Here is an 18,281-nt window from a genome sequence, read left to right as displayed (position 1 = left end):
CACAGAGCCCCATTTCAGCTTCTTCTGCTTTTTACGCATGGTTTAAAAACCTTATTAGACTGTGACTCTCTCATGAAAACGTTTCCTCCACCATGAATTCACTAGGTGGCTTGTCCAAACTTCCACTTGTTCTGTGCCTAGAAAGCAGGAGTATGAGCATTTTTCATCTCATCCTGTGCTTTCTAGCCATGGGTCCAAGCCTTTGCCCCGCTGTTTCCCCCCAGAAAAGCCACTCTTTAATGCTAAATTGGAGCAAACATCAATTTGGAGAAAACCTGGTGCTTGCTCCGATTCAGCGGTAAAGATCGGGTTTTCCCAGGGGAAGTGGCAGGGCAAGCGCAAGTCTGGTTGAGCCCTTAGCCTCATCCTTCAACAGCCACATCAAGCAATCGTTAGGGGTCAAGCCATAGCCCAGGGACCTCCTGGTGTGCAAAGCAAGCAAAAGAAGAGCTGACTTACGTTTCTGGGAAGAGGCAAGTGCCTGAGGATCTGGAAAAAAAGAAAGAACAGGGGTTCTGGGCTACCAAGACACAATACACATCTCCAGGCCATGATTGGTTTGTAAGGTGGAACAGATGCCTGCTGGGACTTAAGTAGTAAATTTTTAATTTAAGATTAAGATCTTAAATACTGTACTTTGGGTGAAGATCTATGGACTTAACTTACTTTCCATGTTGCTTCTGTTACTATGTATCACCATGGAGTTTAAGAAAGGGGGCAGTGTGCTTTTTAATAGTCGGCAGGGGGCTTACTTATCAAGCCCCTCGATGTACTGGATGCCTTTAGAGATTATGCTAATGCACAAGCAATGGTGTTCTACACCTCTTTTAAGTCTTTATTTCATGATTTTTCCTTTGTGTGTTCATGCGTTTATTAGGATTCCAGTGCACAGCCTATTTAACTGTTGGTGCCCATTGGTGTCATCAAGAATATTCTGAAATAATTGGGCTGGAAACTTTTGTCACTGAATGACACTTTCAGGTGTTGACTACATCTTTCGATATCTTAAGGTGTTATTGTTATTCCTGCCAGGAAATACACCTTGCATTTTGCATTAATAGAAATATTCCCAACTCTCTCTCGAAATTTTCCCATCCCAAATCCAAGGATGATTAAACTCAAACATAATGTCCATTTTGTTGTAGGTGTGGCTTGTCCTGCATTTAGATTTACATTTTTGGCGGCTGCTGCAAATCTCCCCTTCGGCCAGATGTTGGACTAGGACCTGGGAGGGAGACCAGAGCTCAATCCCCCACTCAGCTGTTGGGGCAGTCACTGTCTCTCAGACTAACCTACTACACAGAGTCATTGCGAAGATTTAAATAAATCATTAGCATTTTGAAGTGGTGGGAAGGTGAAAAATCTTGAGCTCCTTGGAGGTAAGGCAGAATATAAATGTAATAAATACAATAGAAATCTGAGGATGGTTCATATATGGGAAGGCAACCCCCAAATCTATTCTGTTCCATGCATAGCTTGCCTGGCTCTCTGCTGGAATGCTTGCTGTTATTGTAAAGTAGACTTCATAGAACGTACTTCGAACGAGAAACATAAAAATGTCCCAATTTCCAGTTTTTGATTTCATAAAATTTATATACCTCTTGATTGTAAGAAAAAGCCTCAAAGCAGCTTACAAAAAAAGGCTTTTCAAGTAGCCAAGGTGCCTTGAGTTGCCTAAATGCCAAATAAAAAAATTCCTTCAGTAGCACCTTAAAGACCAACTAAGTTTTTATTTTGGTATGAGCTTTCATGTGCATGCACACGAAAGCTCATACCAAAATAAAAACTTAGTTGGTCTTTAAGGTGCTACTGAAGGAATTTTTTTATTTTGCTTCGACTCAGACCAACACGGCTAGCTACCTGTAACTAAATGCCAAATTTACTCTTCTGTTTCATGTGAAACTGCCGTAACTATTCGGAAGGTGAGGGGAACAGGACTTACTGACTTCCTCTTTGCCTGACAGTCTGAGCAATGCCTCGTAGGAAATCCCTTGGCCATCATACAATCGCCGGAGCAAAGATGGAGGAGCCTTATAGAAGTCTGAGCTCTTCTGTTGGAACGAAAGGAGAAGACAACTTAGAAAGAAGCACCAAATCTCATGTGGCAATGTATAGCAATGTATAGCAGAATCAGCTAAAATCTTCCCCAAACAAATAATTCCCACTGTCACCTTCAATAACCCTAACATGGGTTCAATGAGAAGGCAGTTTTAAAAATATTACTTTCCCCAATCTGTACAAGGTATGTAGCAAAAGAATTGGTTCAGCAATGGCCACTGCCACCTCTTTGTGGGAAGAACTAAAGGTTAACCATAGAATTCAGTTCATGATTAAGGGGTATCACTGCTTAGGAACTAAACTGCTACATGGCTTTATCGAAGCATAATTTTCAAGTGAAAAACTTTGTCAATTACATCTACCGGTAGTTACAGAATTTGAATCTGTCTTGAAGAAGAAAGGGCGGAGATGGGGGTGTCCTCTAATTTAAGCTGGTTAAGACTGCTGCCTATGCTAAGAGTGAAGTAATTTCAGGAGAGATAAATGTGAAATTGGTCCAAAGGTCAGCTGCATCCAAAAATGCGGAATTGCTTCATGAGAGCCTTAAAGCTACAGTAATTTGATGCTTTTTCTTTTTGGACAGTAAGGATGTGACAGGAAGAGAAGGTGATGGAAGAGGGTTGAATTGGATTTCTCAAACCTTTTTTATCCTCAGCAGATCTGATTCAGATGGGATTTGACAAAAACAGCCACTTAAGACTCCAGCTGGGTCTTGTCTACAAAAGTAATTTGCAGAGCTGAAAGCTCTTTTTAAGAGAGATTGGGAGGGGGCTCATCCTCTTTTTAACTACCCCTTTTCATTCCTATGAAAGAATGCCCCTTTTACATCAGATTAGAGACCACCTACACATTGAAAGCCTCTTCAGCAGACTTAGAATATGAAAATATGATTATAGTTTTGGCTACCAAGAAGGTGTTCCACCATGCATGTTGCTTCCAAATGCCAGGAGACTGTAGATCAGCCTTCACCAACCTGTCCAGATGTTTTTGGACTACAACTCCCATCAGCCCCAACCAACATGGCTAATAGGGATCGTGGAAGCTGTAGTCCAATAACATCTGGAAAACCACAGGTTCCCCAGCCTTGTCCTAAGTGATATACAAGACTGAAGCTGCCATTATCTCTGCGTGTGAAAGACAGCAATAGAAATTGTTCTCACTGAACTTTCTGCTTTTGCTTTGAAAACAAGACAGCTAGTGATCAAGCTCATAGATCTCCCTCAACCTCTCATTAGCAAGACATCTAATTTTACACTAGATTGGAGCTGTTTGGTTACAGTATTTTAGGGATTGAGAGATTTGAGTTCCACTAAAGGCTGCCTTCCTGACCTTGGACAAATGATTTAATACTTTGATATCTTTATACAGTGGTACCTCTACTTACGAATAACTCTACTTACAAATGTTTCTACTTACGAACGGAGCTCCGTCCGCCATCTTGGATGCGGTTTAGACAGGATTTTTTCTACTTACGAATTTTTAGATAGGGTTGCTTCGACTTACGAATTTTTTCTCCCAATGCATTCCTATGGGATTCGACTTACAAATTTTTTCGACTTACGAATGTGCGTTCGGAACGCATTAAATTCATAAGTAGAGGTACCACTGTAAATGGGGAAAGGTTGTGGGGTAAACATGTCAACAATATAATTTAGTTGCAAAAAAAAGCAAACAAAGCCAAAAGTATGAGCCTTTGTGAGCCAGGCTCTTGGATGGTTTTAGACTTGCTTCATTTCATGGTGAAGCTAATTTCTCTAATACGTAGAAATCAACCTCTTCGTACATGCAGATGCACTGAAGTCCTTGGCTCTCAAGCCATCACTTGGCTACCAAGAGACCACTGGCTCATAGAAGCTCTCATTTCAGACTGCAGTGGAAGAGATGTTCCCTACTGTGTAGTCATTATCGCAGACCAACATTTTATTCTCCACAGGATGTATAGGCTTTTAGGTTATTGAAACAGCTTTGAGGAAAGAAAGAAAGAAAGAAAGAAAGAAAGAAAGAAAGAAAGAAAGAAAGAACACCAAAGAGACTTCTTTGAACCACTTGTTGTTTCATCATGTACAAAGCCCCATCACAAAAAAGCAGTGAGGGACCAACGACCTAACACTGAGAGATACCCAACTAACTCCAAGGAATCAAAAGCAGAGCAGGATACAGATCAAGATCCTGACCCCTTATATCTCTCCTTTTGACCCTTGAGATCTTTGGGGGAGTAGCTGTTAGTGGCCCCCCATGACTTGGATGCACAGCTTGTACCCACAAGGAGCCCGTGCATTCAATAGTGTGGGCCCAATTTTTTGTAAATCCCTCCCAGTTGAACTTCTAGTCCTTACTGAAGACTTATTCTGTTTTGTATCTCAGCAGGGCTTTTTAAATTTAACTCTGATTTTATAGTTTGAATCATTTTAGTCTAATTTGCGAGGTTTCTTCTACATGACTGTGATCATAGAAGCCAATTCCTAGGGCAGGCACCCCCAAACTTCGGCCCTCCAGATGTTTTGGACTACAATACCCATCTTCCCCAACCACTAATCCTGTTAGCTAGGGATCATGGGAGTTGTAGGCCAAAACATCTGGAGGGCCGCAGTTTGGGGATGCCTGTCCTAGGGGCTGAGGTCCCTTCACCCCCCCCTATAAAATATTTGAGAGGGCCGTGTCCCCCCCCCCCAAGTTGATGGGTATTGCCATTCAAATGGTGTGCATGTGCCACATCTTGTGATCAATTATGTGGGGTAGGGCTTACCTGCCCCTCCCCCCCAATATTTTATTCAAGTTGGCACACCTGTTATTAAGTGGTATATAAACTGTTAAATAAATAAAATAAATAAATAAGAAACTTGTATACTGCTTATGGTGCATGTGACATGTTTTAGAAACATAGGGGCCATTTCTGGGGAAGGCTCCAGTATTCAATAATGGGGAGCTTCATGCCCTTCAAATCTGTTTGCCCCACCCAGCAAATCTCTTGGCCTCTAGTCATGCTTTTCCATCCATATGCCCACGTTGGCTCTCACTTACTTGAGCTTCTCTTCCCATCACAGTACAGTGCTCCCCACCCCATTCAAAATCAAGCATGCTATCATCAATATTAATGACTAAATCTGTTGATATAAAATAAGTGAATGAGTGCCCAGGAGAGGAAATTTGATGTTATTTATTTACTAAAATGTAAACTATGAACCACTGCATATGATGGACAAGATCACTCATGGGTTGGGGGGGGGGGCAGAGGGATGTCAAGCCTGCTCCCTGTGTTGTAGGTACACGTCAGGTATGAATAGCAGGTGGGGTTATCTCTCTTTGTACTGCTGGTGTCCACATCTGAAAGAATCACCTACAAAGCCACATTTTCTTTGTTAGAAACTAGGGCAGGCATAGGCAAACTCGGCCCTCCAGGTGTTTTTGGCCCACAACTCCCATGATCCCTAGCTAGCAGGATCAGTGGTCAGGGATGATGGGAACTGTAGTCCCAAAACATCTGGAGGGCCGAGTTTGCCTATGCTTGGACTAGGGCACCAGTTTTGCATTTAATTCTTCATTACCTCTTCTCTGTTCTCGTCTGTTCATTGAACAGTTTCCAGCCTTCATACCCATGCAATGACTGCTCTAATTCAGCTAGCATAATTTACACTTGAGTCCCATTGTTCCATCACAGAAAACAGAACAGGTGGACGGCTACTTCAGTCTCATCCACACCATACATTTAAAGCATATTTAAAGCACATGCGAAAGGCTGGATCATGTGAAAGGCTGGAATAGATGAATCCCAAACCGGAATTAAGATTGCCGGAAGAAATATCAACAACCTCAGATATGATGATGACAAAACCTTGATGGCAGAAAGTGAGGAGGAATTAAAGAACCTTTTAATGAGGGTGAAAGAGGAGAGCGCAAAATATGTTCTGAAGCTCAACATCAAAAAAACTAAAATCATGGCCACTGGTCCCATCACCTCCTGGCAAATAGAAGGGGAAGAAATGGAGGCAGTGAGAGATTTCACCTTCTTGGGCTCCTTGATCACTGCAGATGGTGACAGCAGTCACGAAATTAAAAGACGCCTGCTTCTTGGGAGAAAAGCAATGACAAACCTAGACAGCATCTTAAAAAGCAGAGCAAATATATTTTCCATTATTTGTTTGTGTTTAGGTCCTGTTGTTCTTCTGCAATAAATAGATTGGTAAGATTTGTGAGCCAAAGCAATCCCAAAGTTCTAGTCGTGCCAGATACGTCTAAAGAGCCCTGCAGCAGCAGACTGAAAGTCCATCTAACACAGCTTTCTGTAGCCAGCCATGGCCAGGCAGATGCTTCTGGGCTCTCTAAGCAGGCTCAGGAGGGTGGCGCTGTGGGTTAAACCACTGAGTCTAGGACTTGCCGATCAGAAGATCAGCGGTTCGAATCCCCGCGACAGGGTGAGCTCCCGTTGCTTGGTCCCTGCTCCTGCCAACTGAGCAGTTCAAAAGCAAGAATTGCAAGTAGATAAATAGATGCCGCTCTGGCGGGAAGGTAAACAGCGTTTCCGTGCACTGCTCTGGTTCGCTAGAAGCGCCTTAGTCATGCTGGCCACATGACCTGGAAGCTGTACGCCGGCTCCCTCGGCCAGTAAAGCGAGATGAGTGCTGCAACTCCAGAGTCGTCCACGACTGGACCTAATGGTCAGGGGTCCCTTTACCTTTACCTTTAAGCAGGCTCAGGAGGGTTAATCCCTGTTCCAAAGGAGTCACAATGAAAAGACGGAGTAGTAGGGAAATCAGTATTTGTTTTCAGTTTCAGGTTTGTAAAGGAGGCCCTGCTCAACATGTTATCATCATACAAGATTAATTCAGCAGCTGCTCGGGTTCTCTGCTGTGGTCTGAACATTACAGAACTTTCTCTCTTGAGAAATTCACTAGTTCAGGAAGGAAGTTTTTCATTTAAGAAGTATGGACTCAAGACTGGGAATACATGGATTCAATCAACACTGAGCCATGAGTCCCATTGGCCAATTTCTGTATAGCAGCCTAACCTACTCCACAGGGTTGTTGTGTGGATAAAAGGAGAAGTCTGAAGTACATTGCTCTGGCTTCCAGGGGTTTGTGAACCAAGCCAAATTATATGCAAAATTATGTTTGTGTTTATGTGCTCTTTTCTGGGGGCAGGGTCCAGCTTTTATCAGATTCTCAAAGACGTTTGTGACCCCCAAAAAGGATAAGAACCACTGCCTTAGATGAAGGATGTATGAATGTCATGCCATGGGGTGTGTTTATGGGGGGAAACAAATTAATATTTTATAGGGAATAAATAGGATCTTCCTCTGTATTATAAACCTCAATACTCCTTCAAACTGTAGCAACTGCAGATGAAGTTTAACAGATAAATTACACAGTACCACATTTCTTTTTAATTGATTCAGGTTTCTAGCCTTGAGAAAGTGACTAGGAATGGTCACATTTCCTGATTCTCTACTGTAAAACAGTGTACATTGGTAATATATTTTCCATGATTTGTTTGTTCTTTCCCATTTTACACTGTAGGAAATCAGGTAAAAATAATGAAATTCGGGGCAGGGGTGGAATCCAACTTTGTGTTGTATGTCAAAACTTGAAATATATCCTGTTTGCAAAACGTTGGAAGAAAAACTATGTTGGAAAGAAACCCATGAAATATAGTGAAACATCAGAATAACTTTTCCAAGCCTTGGACAATTTACTGTTGCAGAAGTCACAACAGGAGAGTGTTTGGGGATTATTATTTTTGTTTAATTAGCTGCTATCTGGGTAAAACAAAATTATGCATTAACTTTAGTATTTTGAGTCCTCAGGTTTTCCGAAGTGGATGATGGGTTCAGTTTCAACTCCTGAAATGCAAGGCTCTAAAAACCACACCGGTACCATGGCAGGAGCGTATTTGAAGCAGATCCTTACCCAGCACAGAAGCCGTTCCACTCACCAGCAACCTCCTATCCCCTCTTCCAACAAAATTCTAGTCACTCTCTCACCTTTGTTTGCATTCCGCTGGGCATCTGCTGCTCCTGAGACTCAATACAGTAAGCATGGCATAATTTTGCTGCTAGTAAGGACAGCAGGACTGTCAGGAGGAGTGGAGTCTTCATTCTCTTTTCCTGAGGGAGGGACAGCTTGGGAAGGGGAGCGGTGTGAAAGGGTTCAGAAAGAGAGAGAAAGCAGGAGAATATCAGTGTGAAAAATGGAAACTGTAAGGTGTGGAGGGAGCACAGGAGTACCAACATACATATCCTTCATCATGGAAACAAAAAGAGAGCAGATAAATAATAGCAAGCAATTTTATGTGGAACTTTAATTAGCCCACTGCCATTTTCACGCTTCAGATTTGTAAGGGGAACAAGAGGTCATTGCCTATTATTCCTTTATAAGTACTACATAATGACAGGCCAATTAATTTCTGGGAAAGCTAGTACTTAGTTTTTTTTTTAAAGATTATACTGAATGCTCTCTAAAGCTAGAAACAGAACACCACCATACTCTACCTGTCAAACATGTTTACTTCATATGCAAACCTGGTTATTTCCTATAGCAAGACACATGAACTGGGGACAATGTTTGTGAGTGTTTAAATTTCTTTTAAATGAACGTGTCACGCATCAGGCAACCCCACCTACAAAAAGGTTCCCATTCTCTCTCTAAATATATATACCGGTATATATATATAGAGAGAGAGAGAGTGCTACTGAAACAGAATCTGGCTAGTGTGACCGTGGTGGTGTGAAGTTACTCTTGTTGCTCCACAGAAATAGTTTCTCTGCACACCTTAGAAGACAATAAAGCAATGCTTTCTTAACTACCTCCCTTCTTTGAACTCTGAGGCTTAAATTCCATCTCTGCTGCTCTCTTTGCACACAATCAAAATGTTGCATTCTGTCTCCTACTCAGGAACAGAACGAATCAAACTGAAATTACCTACCTAGTGGCATTCAATCTGGACTCTCAGATTAAAGCCTTTGATACAACCCAATATAATATTTGTATTAACCTTTATCAGCCAGACATATCCTCTCTACTGAAGACAAGGGCATTACTTCCCCAGCCAATCAGCCCATGTGTCAGAATTTGGAACCCATCAACTGGATTAACAAGCCTAGGTTAATTGTGGGCACAATCTAATAAAACCACCGTGGATCAAGAACGCTGTCTGCCCTGATATTTAATGAGGGAAGATACAGTCTCAGCTGGCTTCATTGGCCACAGTAAGATAAAAAGGTCTCCTCGGTAGCAGGAAGCATTTGGTACACTGGCCACAATTGTTTGAGAATTATTTAAAAGATGCATGTGCTTCTTTTCAGCTTATGCTCTGAAGTGACGTGCAAGCAATAATATAAAAGCAATTAGATTATAAATAATAGAATAAAATAAAGCGCAACAAGATTCGATACAAAACATCAACAGCAGAAAATTGGAAAGGAACTAACTTCCAATGGGATAGTGAAACAAGATTGATTTCACTTGTTTAGGGAATTGCATTAAAGAAGCAAACAGATGGACAGCCCACAGAAGGATTGGAAGCAAACTAGTAACCAACTCAGTTGTTTCAGCACAGGCTCATATTTGTTACTAGCCAAGCAACAATATTCTGCACCTCATGAGTATGCCAACACAGGGCAAGAATCTCATCTGGTGACTTGGCAGTTCCTCATGTAAAATATTGGAGACGCGGGTGGCGTTGTGGTCTAAACCACAGAGCTTAGGGCTTGTCGATCAGAAGGTTGGGAGTTCGAATCCCCACAATGGGGTGAGCTCCCGTTGCTCAGTCCCAACTCCTGCCAACCTAAAAGTTTAAAAGCACGCCAAAGTGCAAGTAGATAAATAGATACTGTACCGCTCTGGTGGGAAGGTAAATGGCATTTCCATGCGCTGCTCTGGTTCGCCAGAAGTGGCTTAGTCATGCTTGCCACATGACCCAGAAGCTGTCTGTGGACAAACGCAGGCTCCCTCCGCCTATAGAACGAGATGAGCGCCGCAACCCCAGAGTCGTCCACGACTGGACCTTACGGTCAGTGGTACCTTTACCTTCACCATGTAAAATATATGAAGTAGGTTTTTTTCTCTGGTGGATTTAAAATATTGTGTTCCTAATTAAGCTTCAAAATAAAGTCCTTGATAAGCTAGCAGTAGCTTGCAAATACAGGTTTGCGGATGAGCTGGTGAAATTTATGCCATTGTTCCTACTGGCTGGAGGCCACTATATAACACCAAAGCTGGACTGTAGCACCAGCAAGGAGAGAAGTTTATTACTGTATTTCAGTTTGGATGCCCCATGGTAAGCTTTTTGCCTTACTGATTGTGCTCCTGAACAGATGACAATAGGGGGGGGGTGGAATCCCTGTGCATGGCAAGGGGAAAGTAATAAACAAATAATTTAAAAATTCAAGACGGGAAATGAGTCATTTTGCCCTTTTCTAAGACATAGATGGGTGCCTAAAATGCAGTTGGGTGACTGCAATGTGCTCTGCCTTTTTGAAATTGCTGCTGGTGCAAAATGCAGCAGCCTGAGAGAGGCATATCACAGAGCACATGCATTATTCTCATTTTGGTTCCAGTGTTTGAAACTCCCATTGTTCTAGGCGCCTTTTGTGACAGGGAATTTCATTAGTGCAAGTAGCTTCTGAGCTCTGGCTGTGCCTAAGATTTCAGATTAAAACTGCAGAGTGGAAGGAAAGGAGGGCCCTTTTCTGCCTCCCCACTTCTAGCTACTCTCTGGAGACTGGAGGAGAGACCCTCTTAAGAATATTAGGGGGGTAGGCAGGGGAAGGACTAGACCATGTGAAAAATGAGCATAATATTTTAGCTGCAGTTCATTTTCAGCTTTGTATTCCTGTTATAAAAGTGTGCCTAGACATTCCGTTGTTGTGCCCATAACCTAGGTTTCAGGTGCCATTTAGATCCTAGCTTTCATATCTCAGTTTCTAACACTGTTTGGTTCAACCACTGTGGCTGCCTGTTTCCTTCTGGAGCTAATTACAAAGTGCTGATATTTAACCCTTAAAGCCCTTTACAATCTGGGACCAATCTTTTTAGACAAGAAAGTCCAGCAAGGGCATTGGTCACCTCCATGGCACCCACATGATGCGTTAAGTCTACTCAACTCCACCATTGCCAGCCTTCCAGAAAAAAAGAAAAATGTGACTTGTAAAGAAAGCTAATCTGGAAGCTATTGTTTTAAACAGCTGCATAGAAAGTATCTTTTAAATCTGCTGGCTACTATTATTGTTTTCCTGTCAGGTTTTATATGGTTACACATTATTTCAGTATTTTATTATGTTTAACTGTTTGCAACTTCGGAGGCAGCTGACAGAGAATACAACTAAAAATGTTTTATATGAATAAAATAGTTGTAAACAAAAGTACGGTAATCGTATTTACATTTCCTCCTGCATGTTTTTCTTTTTATCACTCTTACTTTCCCAGTCCCATTTTCAGTTTCAAAGCTTTTCTAAACTCATCTCAACCAGGATTACAGACTTTTCTGTGAGTTTACACACTTTTGAAAGAAGGCTTTCAAAAACAGAATGCAGGGTTAAAACTGGTGAGGTACCATATGTTTATTTAGCTAGCTACATAACCATAAATATACTGTATACTGCTGTGGTGTAAACCACTGTGCCGCTTGGACTTGCCGATCGGAAGGTCAGCAGTTCGAATCCCCGCAACGGGGTGAGCTCCCGTTGTTCAGTCCCAGCTCCTGCCCACCTAGCAGTTCGAAGGCACGTCAAAGTGCAAGTAGATAAATAGGTACCACTCCGGAGGGAAGGTAAACGGCGTTTCCGTGCGCTGCTCTGGTTTCGCCAGAAGCAGCTTAGTCATGCTGGCCACATGACCCAGAAGTTGTCTGCGGACAAACATTGGCTCTCTCGGCCAGTAAAGCAAGATGAGCATCGCAACCCCAGAGTTGTTCACGGCTAGATTTAACTGTCAGGGGCCCTTTACCTTTTTTATATACCGTACTGCTTGATTGTAAAAAGAACCTCTAGGTGGATTACAAAAACTTGGAGGTACAGTAGCAATGGTTCAATGTAACCCAAATTAGATTATCAGCATTCTCTAATGCAGGGTTAGTCAATGTGGTGGCCTCCAGAGGATGTTGGACAACAACTGCCATCAGCCCCAGCAGGATGGCCAATTTTCAGGGCTGATGGGCATCGGAGTCCAACACCATCTGGAAGTTACCAGGTGGGCTGTCTCCTGTTCTTGTGTATGTCTGAACAGTGTGAATCTGCAACATTACACACTGAAAATTATTCATTTATTTATAGAAGTATTAATATACTGCCCTTTTGCAAAATATCAGGGTGATGTGCAGGAACATAAAATCATATTAAAGCAGTGCAGAATGATAAATCAAAGTGAGTGGCTACTCAAGAGATATTATAAACAACCGCATAAACTGTCAGCATAAAATAAGTTATTTATTTGTTAAATAATTATTAATTAAAAGCACAATGATTCCAGATTAGCAATATTCACATGTGGATACTGTCATTCACCAAATTTCAGGCAATAACTATTCTATGACAATAAAGAACTATTCTATTCTATTCTAACTACAACGTATATGCATGCACACAAACTCACCCTTGCACATAATCCTTTAAAACTCAATTCCCAACTTTACTTACACCTATGGTGTTTTAATTTAAGCACCACGTAATGGATATAGATGTAAACGTGTAAACGTCATCATAATTGAAGGGACAAAACGTATTTAAGGATAACTTTGCCAAAAAACCCACCAACAATCCCTATTTCAAACATAATAATAATACTAATAATAATAATTTATTATTTATACCCCGCCCATCTGGCCGGGTTCCCCCAGCTACTCTGGGCGGCTTCCAAAAAAACAGAAATTCTAAAATACAGAAATCCATCAAACATTAAAAGCTTCCCTAAACAGGGCTGCCTTGAGATGCCTTCTAAAGGTCTGGTAATTGTTGTTCTCTTTGACCTCTAGTGGGAGGGCATTCCACAGGGTGGGTGCCACTACCGAGAAGGCCCTCTGCCTGGTTCCCTGTAACTTGGCTTCTCGTAATGAGGGAACCGCCAGAAGGCCCTCGGAGCTGGACCTCAGTGTCTGGGCAGAACGATGGGGGTGGAGACGCTCCTTCAGGTATACCGGACCGAGGCCGTTTAGGGCTTTAAAGGTCAACACCAACACTTTGAATTGTGCTCGGAAACGTACTGGGAGCCAATGTAGGCTAAGACAAGGGTTGTAGTTTGTAGTCTGGGATTCAGCCTCTAGCACCTCCATTTAAAGGAACTCTGGCAAAACCTGAAAAAGCCTCTGCCTTAGTCTTCGAGCTAATGTCAGCCAGAATGTTATGACTCTACACAAGACAATTTCATACATTTACAATTCCAGCCTATTTTCTTAAGCAGGATAACAGGAGAGATGGAATGACAGCTTTTACTAATGTTCTTAAATTATTTTGTCCAAATATTAAATTATTTTGGGAAAAAATAAATGTGTTTTTTTTATTTAAAGGCTTGTACAACTATATTTTAAATCAAGCATATGCATGCAAAGAACTTACCCCCCCCCCACACATATATATACATTTCTATGCAAAAGCAGGGCCAGGGCCAGACTTAAAGGGGGCTCTCAGCCTAGTGCTGCTGACAAGTCCCCCACCACTCCAGACTAGAGCAGGACTCTTTCCCATTTCTGCATGCAGTGATAGCAATGCCCCTCTCTCACTGGGTCACCTCATTCTCCCAACATTGCCCCTGCCCCTAGCCAGGACAGGACACCTGTCCTGCTTGCCACCACACCTGGGGACAGCAGCAGCACCACTTCCCCATATTTTCTGAGCTGTCACTCACCATCCTCCCTGCCAGTCCCACCTCCTGCCCCTGGGATGTTTGGGAATGAATTTTATAGCTCTATAGGCCAGGGCAGTGCAATTTTTGTTATTAGACTTAGTGGGTGGTGACTGCAGAGGGCAGTCAAGGTTCTAAAGCAGTTCTAGAGTCCTAGTAAAGTGGGTGGTGGGTGGCAGGGCAGGGCAGGGCTGGTATTGGGCCTTCTGATCCTCTAGAGTCCTTAGCCTGTGCCTAACTGGGCTGCCCATTGGTGCTGAGCTTGTGCAAGTGTCTTTGGTCATAGGAAAGGTGTTATGAAAGTGCCCCATATAATGCATAACAATTGCTTCTTACCAGTCCCTTAAAAAATGCAACCCTAATTCTAAATAGCTGATAGTCATGAGATCCTTGGAGAGGAGAGAGCATGCAAGGGCTGATGACTCTGGCTGCCATCCTGTTATTCTGAACATAAGGAGCCTAACTTTGAGGATTGCAGTATTTACATAACTGCAGTGTGCAATTATATAGATGCTCTTACTTACACATCTTAATCCATGCTTCTCAATATATTCACATTACACTATGCTTGCTTATTGTAAGCATTGTGTATGTAATACTAAACAAACACACTGCTATAAAAAAGTTTGCTCTCTCACACACACACACACACTCCTTCCTGCATCCATATTCCTGCTTGTTCCTACCGTGTTTCTCATATTATAAGACATGTCTTATATTTATTTTTTCCTCAAAAAAACACACTATGGCTTATTTTCAGGGGATGTCTTATATTTTTCCTCCTCCTCCTCCTGCCATGGCCGGTATTGCTGCTGTGCCTATCACTATGTCTTATTTTCGGGGTATGGCTTATATTCCTTGAATGCTTAAAAATCCTGCTATGGCTTATTTTATGGGTATGTCTTAAAATATGAGAAACAGGGTAGATATTGTCCCAGCATATTAATGTTCACCCTCATGCTAACTCAGCCTTGGTCGGCCATCCAATGCCACTCGAACATTTGCTTAGACACATACCTGAAGCAGAAGTGTGTTATGTCTGAAATGAGATACTGTAATCCATAGAGGAAATACCCCAAAATATACCAGATTAAAGGCAGCGTTCAAAACTTACTTGCTTGCTCTGATGCCAGCTGTTTTCTCCATTAAGGGAAAGTCATTTGGCAAACTAACAGTTCACCTCCCCACACTTACAGCAAAATTGCTATAACTCTGAAAATGGCAGCACCACTCATATACTGTACACTGGAAAGCAGTTCCTACCAAAGGACAACCTACTGCTCTAAAATGCAGCCAGTCTATTAGCAAACAGTAAACTTGCACAAAGTTGCAGCAGCTGTCCTGCCAAAGATGCAAGTTAGTAAACTGGGCACTCAACAGCACTGGATCCTGCCTACCAAACAGTTCATCCTTATAAGAAAACATCCATAGGCAGCTTGGCCAGGCTAGCACTGAAAGAGACTGGGGCAACTGCTCAGGGGCCCTATGCTATCAACTATACCTTATCTAACCCTCATGGTTGCTCAGAAAAGCTTAGAAATAGGATTGTCTGTGCCTGCAAAATCTCCAAAATAGAGATCAGTCTTCAGCGTACTTTGCATAGCAATTCACCGCACTGAATTGGCTACTCTTCTTTATTACATCATATGTTTTGGCTGCTAACTTTAAAAGTTTGAAATGTGTACATAATAATGTGACAAAGAGGTGTTTTGCAAGCATATGTATCATGCAGATTCACTTGTCAGGGAGCCAGGACAGGCTGCGCCTCCCTGCTAAGTATATAAAGGTAAAGGACCCCTGACAGTTAAGTCCAGTCGCAAACGACTCTGGGGTTGTGGTGCTCATCTTGCTTTACTGGCCAAGGGAGACGACATTTGTCCGCAGACAGTTTTTCCAGCATGTGGCCAGCATGACTAAGCCGCTTCTGGCGAAACCAGAACAGCACACGAAAATGCTGTTTACCTTCCCACTGGAGCGGAACCTATCTACTTGCACTGGCGTGCTTTTGAACTGCTAGGTGGGCAGGAGTAGGGACTGAGCAACCGGAGCTCACCCCGTCGCGGCGATTCGAACCACCGACCTTCCAATCGGCAAGCCATAGGCTCAGTGGTTTAGACCATATACCCATTATGTTTACCTTTGCCGTGTATATCTTCCATATCTGTGCATGGCTCTCCTTGAAGACTCAGGGTGATTGCCTGTTCTGAGGTCATTCCTGCCACGTACCCAGAAGGAGCCCTAAACATTGACCTGAAATCTGAGTTGAATGTATGTCTCTTGGGCAAAGCAAAGGGCTCCTCATGTTCCCTGGATGCTACAGCATTTTTTACCTCTATGTAAATAATACCTCCAGTGAATGACAGGCTACCACCTCCCAAGGCAATCCATTCCCCAGCCAAACAGTCACTTTTTCTACTGTTTAGCTGAAATCTGCTTCCCTGCCATTTCCACCCATGAATTCTAGCCCAAACCCTCCCGTGCAAGAGAGAGAGAAATTCTGCTTGGTCTTCTGTGTGGCAGTTCTTCAGGTATTTGAAGAAGACTGTTATCACGTCTCCCCTTAAGCTTCTCTTCTCTAGGTGTATGAGGAGGACACCTCTGCCCGGATATGCCATTCCCTCTGTTACATATGCATATGGCATCTTCTTACTCTGTGGCAATTGATTCAAAACAACCGATTTCCACCCACTGGTTCCATACTATACCTCTAAGGCATATTCGAAGTATGTTCTTTCCCTCAAAGAATTCTGGGCACTGTAGTTTGGTAAGGGTTCCTGGGAATTGCAATTGTGCAGGGGGCAAACTACAGTGCCCAGAATTCTTTGAGGGAAAAGATTGTCCCTCAAATGTGCCCTCAATGTGTAGTGGCAGCCTCACAGCCACTCATGCAGATTAGAACCCACATTTCCCCACACAACCATAAACCTCTGCTAATGGAGACTACGGCAGGGTGGCTAGCAGATGTTAGGAAGCGACTAATTTGTGTTTCTCCCTTGATTAAGCACCACTCAGCAATCTCAAATGCATGCTGAACCAGAGAATATAACAGGGAGATCAAAGAGTTGCATTCGCACAAACCCTGCCACAAACACACACGTCCCCCAGACTTTAACCAAGAGGGGGGCCATCGCCCTCTGCCTTGAGCAAATTCTTTTGCAAGCAGAAATTCAACAGGTGGAGCTTTCCTCGTGACAGAAACTCAGTGATGGGAAAACGTCTGTCGAATTTTTGCCCTGTGCTCTACACAGTACATTTATTATTATTATTATTATTATTATTATATTATTATTATTATTATTATTACTACTACTACTACTACTACTCAGTATTGGTTGCAAAGCTCCGAAAACTTTGTCAGGAGGAGAAAGTGGCAGTTCTCTTAGAACAGGCATGTCCAATAGGTAGTTCGTGACCTACCGGTAGAACACACTGAACATTTGTGGAAGATGACTGGCTGCTTCTCCCCACCCCCACCAAGAAGCTCAATAACTTTGGCTTCCATTTAAAAAAACGCTCAACAATTTTGCCTTGAACCCGTAAGAAACGGACCTTCCTCCTCCCTAAAAAAAGCTCAACAACTTTGACCTGAACACTGCCAGTTCTTGACCTGATCACTGCCAGTTCTTAACTCTGTGAGTAGATCGCAGCCTCTTGGGAGTTTGCCACCCCTGTCTTAGAAGATCCTGTCCCCCTGTTAAATGATGGCGCATCCTCATCCATGAAGTTCGGTGAGCTCTGAAACTTCCTGCCCCGCACTTTATAGATATACCTAACCCATTTTCCGCACTTTGAGGTCTGCCGCCCGCTCCCCGCCCCCCCCCCTCTCCCAACCACGAGTTGGGGCCGCGAGAATCACCCACCTGGCGGAGGAGGGCGATTTGGCGGCGCGCGCTCTCGTGCGGATGGCAAGCGCTGCCTCGGCTGAGGACGGCAGCAAGCGGAGAACGGCGCTGCTCTCCGAGCGCCTTTTCGGTCCCCGCTGGCTCAGCAGCCTCGGCTCGCTCGAGGAGGGGAGGCGGCAAGCGCGCTTGAAGTCGGAGGAGCCGCGGCGAAGAGTCCCTGGCCGCCCGTCCGCCGCGCCACTTTAATAAGAGGCTGGCTGCCGGGGATTGGAGAGCGCCTCTCGGGGAGGGCGGGGGAGGGGTCTAGGAGCGGCGCCCCCCTTCCCGCCCACGCGCCGCCTGCGCGCGTGCCTTCCTCCTCCGCAGGCGCGGAAAGGAGGCGCGCGGGGAGGGGGATGCGCAGGGAAACTTTGCGCCGTTAACTCACCTCTGAAACGATCTTGTAGAAGTGGAGAAAAGGGCAAATGACCCAGGGCCTGGAACAACTCGCCCGTGATGAAGGCTCGTCGTAGGAGAGGATCTGGTAAGAGGTGCGTAAGATAAAGCATGGCAT

The 18,281-nt window shown here is 43.5% G+C and overlaps 1 protein-coding gene across 3 annotated transcripts in view; it reads right to left on the bottom strand.

Moving 5' to 3' along the window:
* TAC3 (tachykinin precursor 3) overlaps positions 1-18,281 on the bottom strand; it is a 24,726-nt gene extending 6,445 nt beyond the window's left edge. Inside the window, exons 1-4 of one of the 3 annotated variants that reach the window (XM_035100892.3) lie at positions 18,156-18,281; positions 8,036-8,173; positions 1,943-2,051; positions 460-489 (exon numbers count right to left, since the gene is read on the bottom strand). In XM_035100892.3, coding sequence (XP_034956783.3) covers positions 460-489; positions 1,943-2,051; positions 8,036-8,173; positions 18,156-18,281 — 403 coding nt within the window. Of the gene's footprint in view, positions 1-459; positions 490-1,942; positions 2,052-8,035; positions 8,174-17,746 lie in introns of all 3 variants that reach the window. The other 2 variants (XM_088661235.1, XM_035100901.3) reach the window with 2 other exon arrangements.

Source organism: Zootoca vivipara, chromosome 2 (assembly GCF_965207765.1).
Source record: "Zootoca vivipara chromosome 2, rZooViv2.hap1.1, whole genome shotgun sequence".
Lineage (NCBI taxonomy): Eukaryota > Metazoa > Chordata > Lepidosauria > Squamata > Lacertidae > Zootoca > Zootoca vivipara.
Note: the sequence above shows the minus strand (reverse complement) of the source record. Positions and strands in the feature narration are given on the sequence as shown.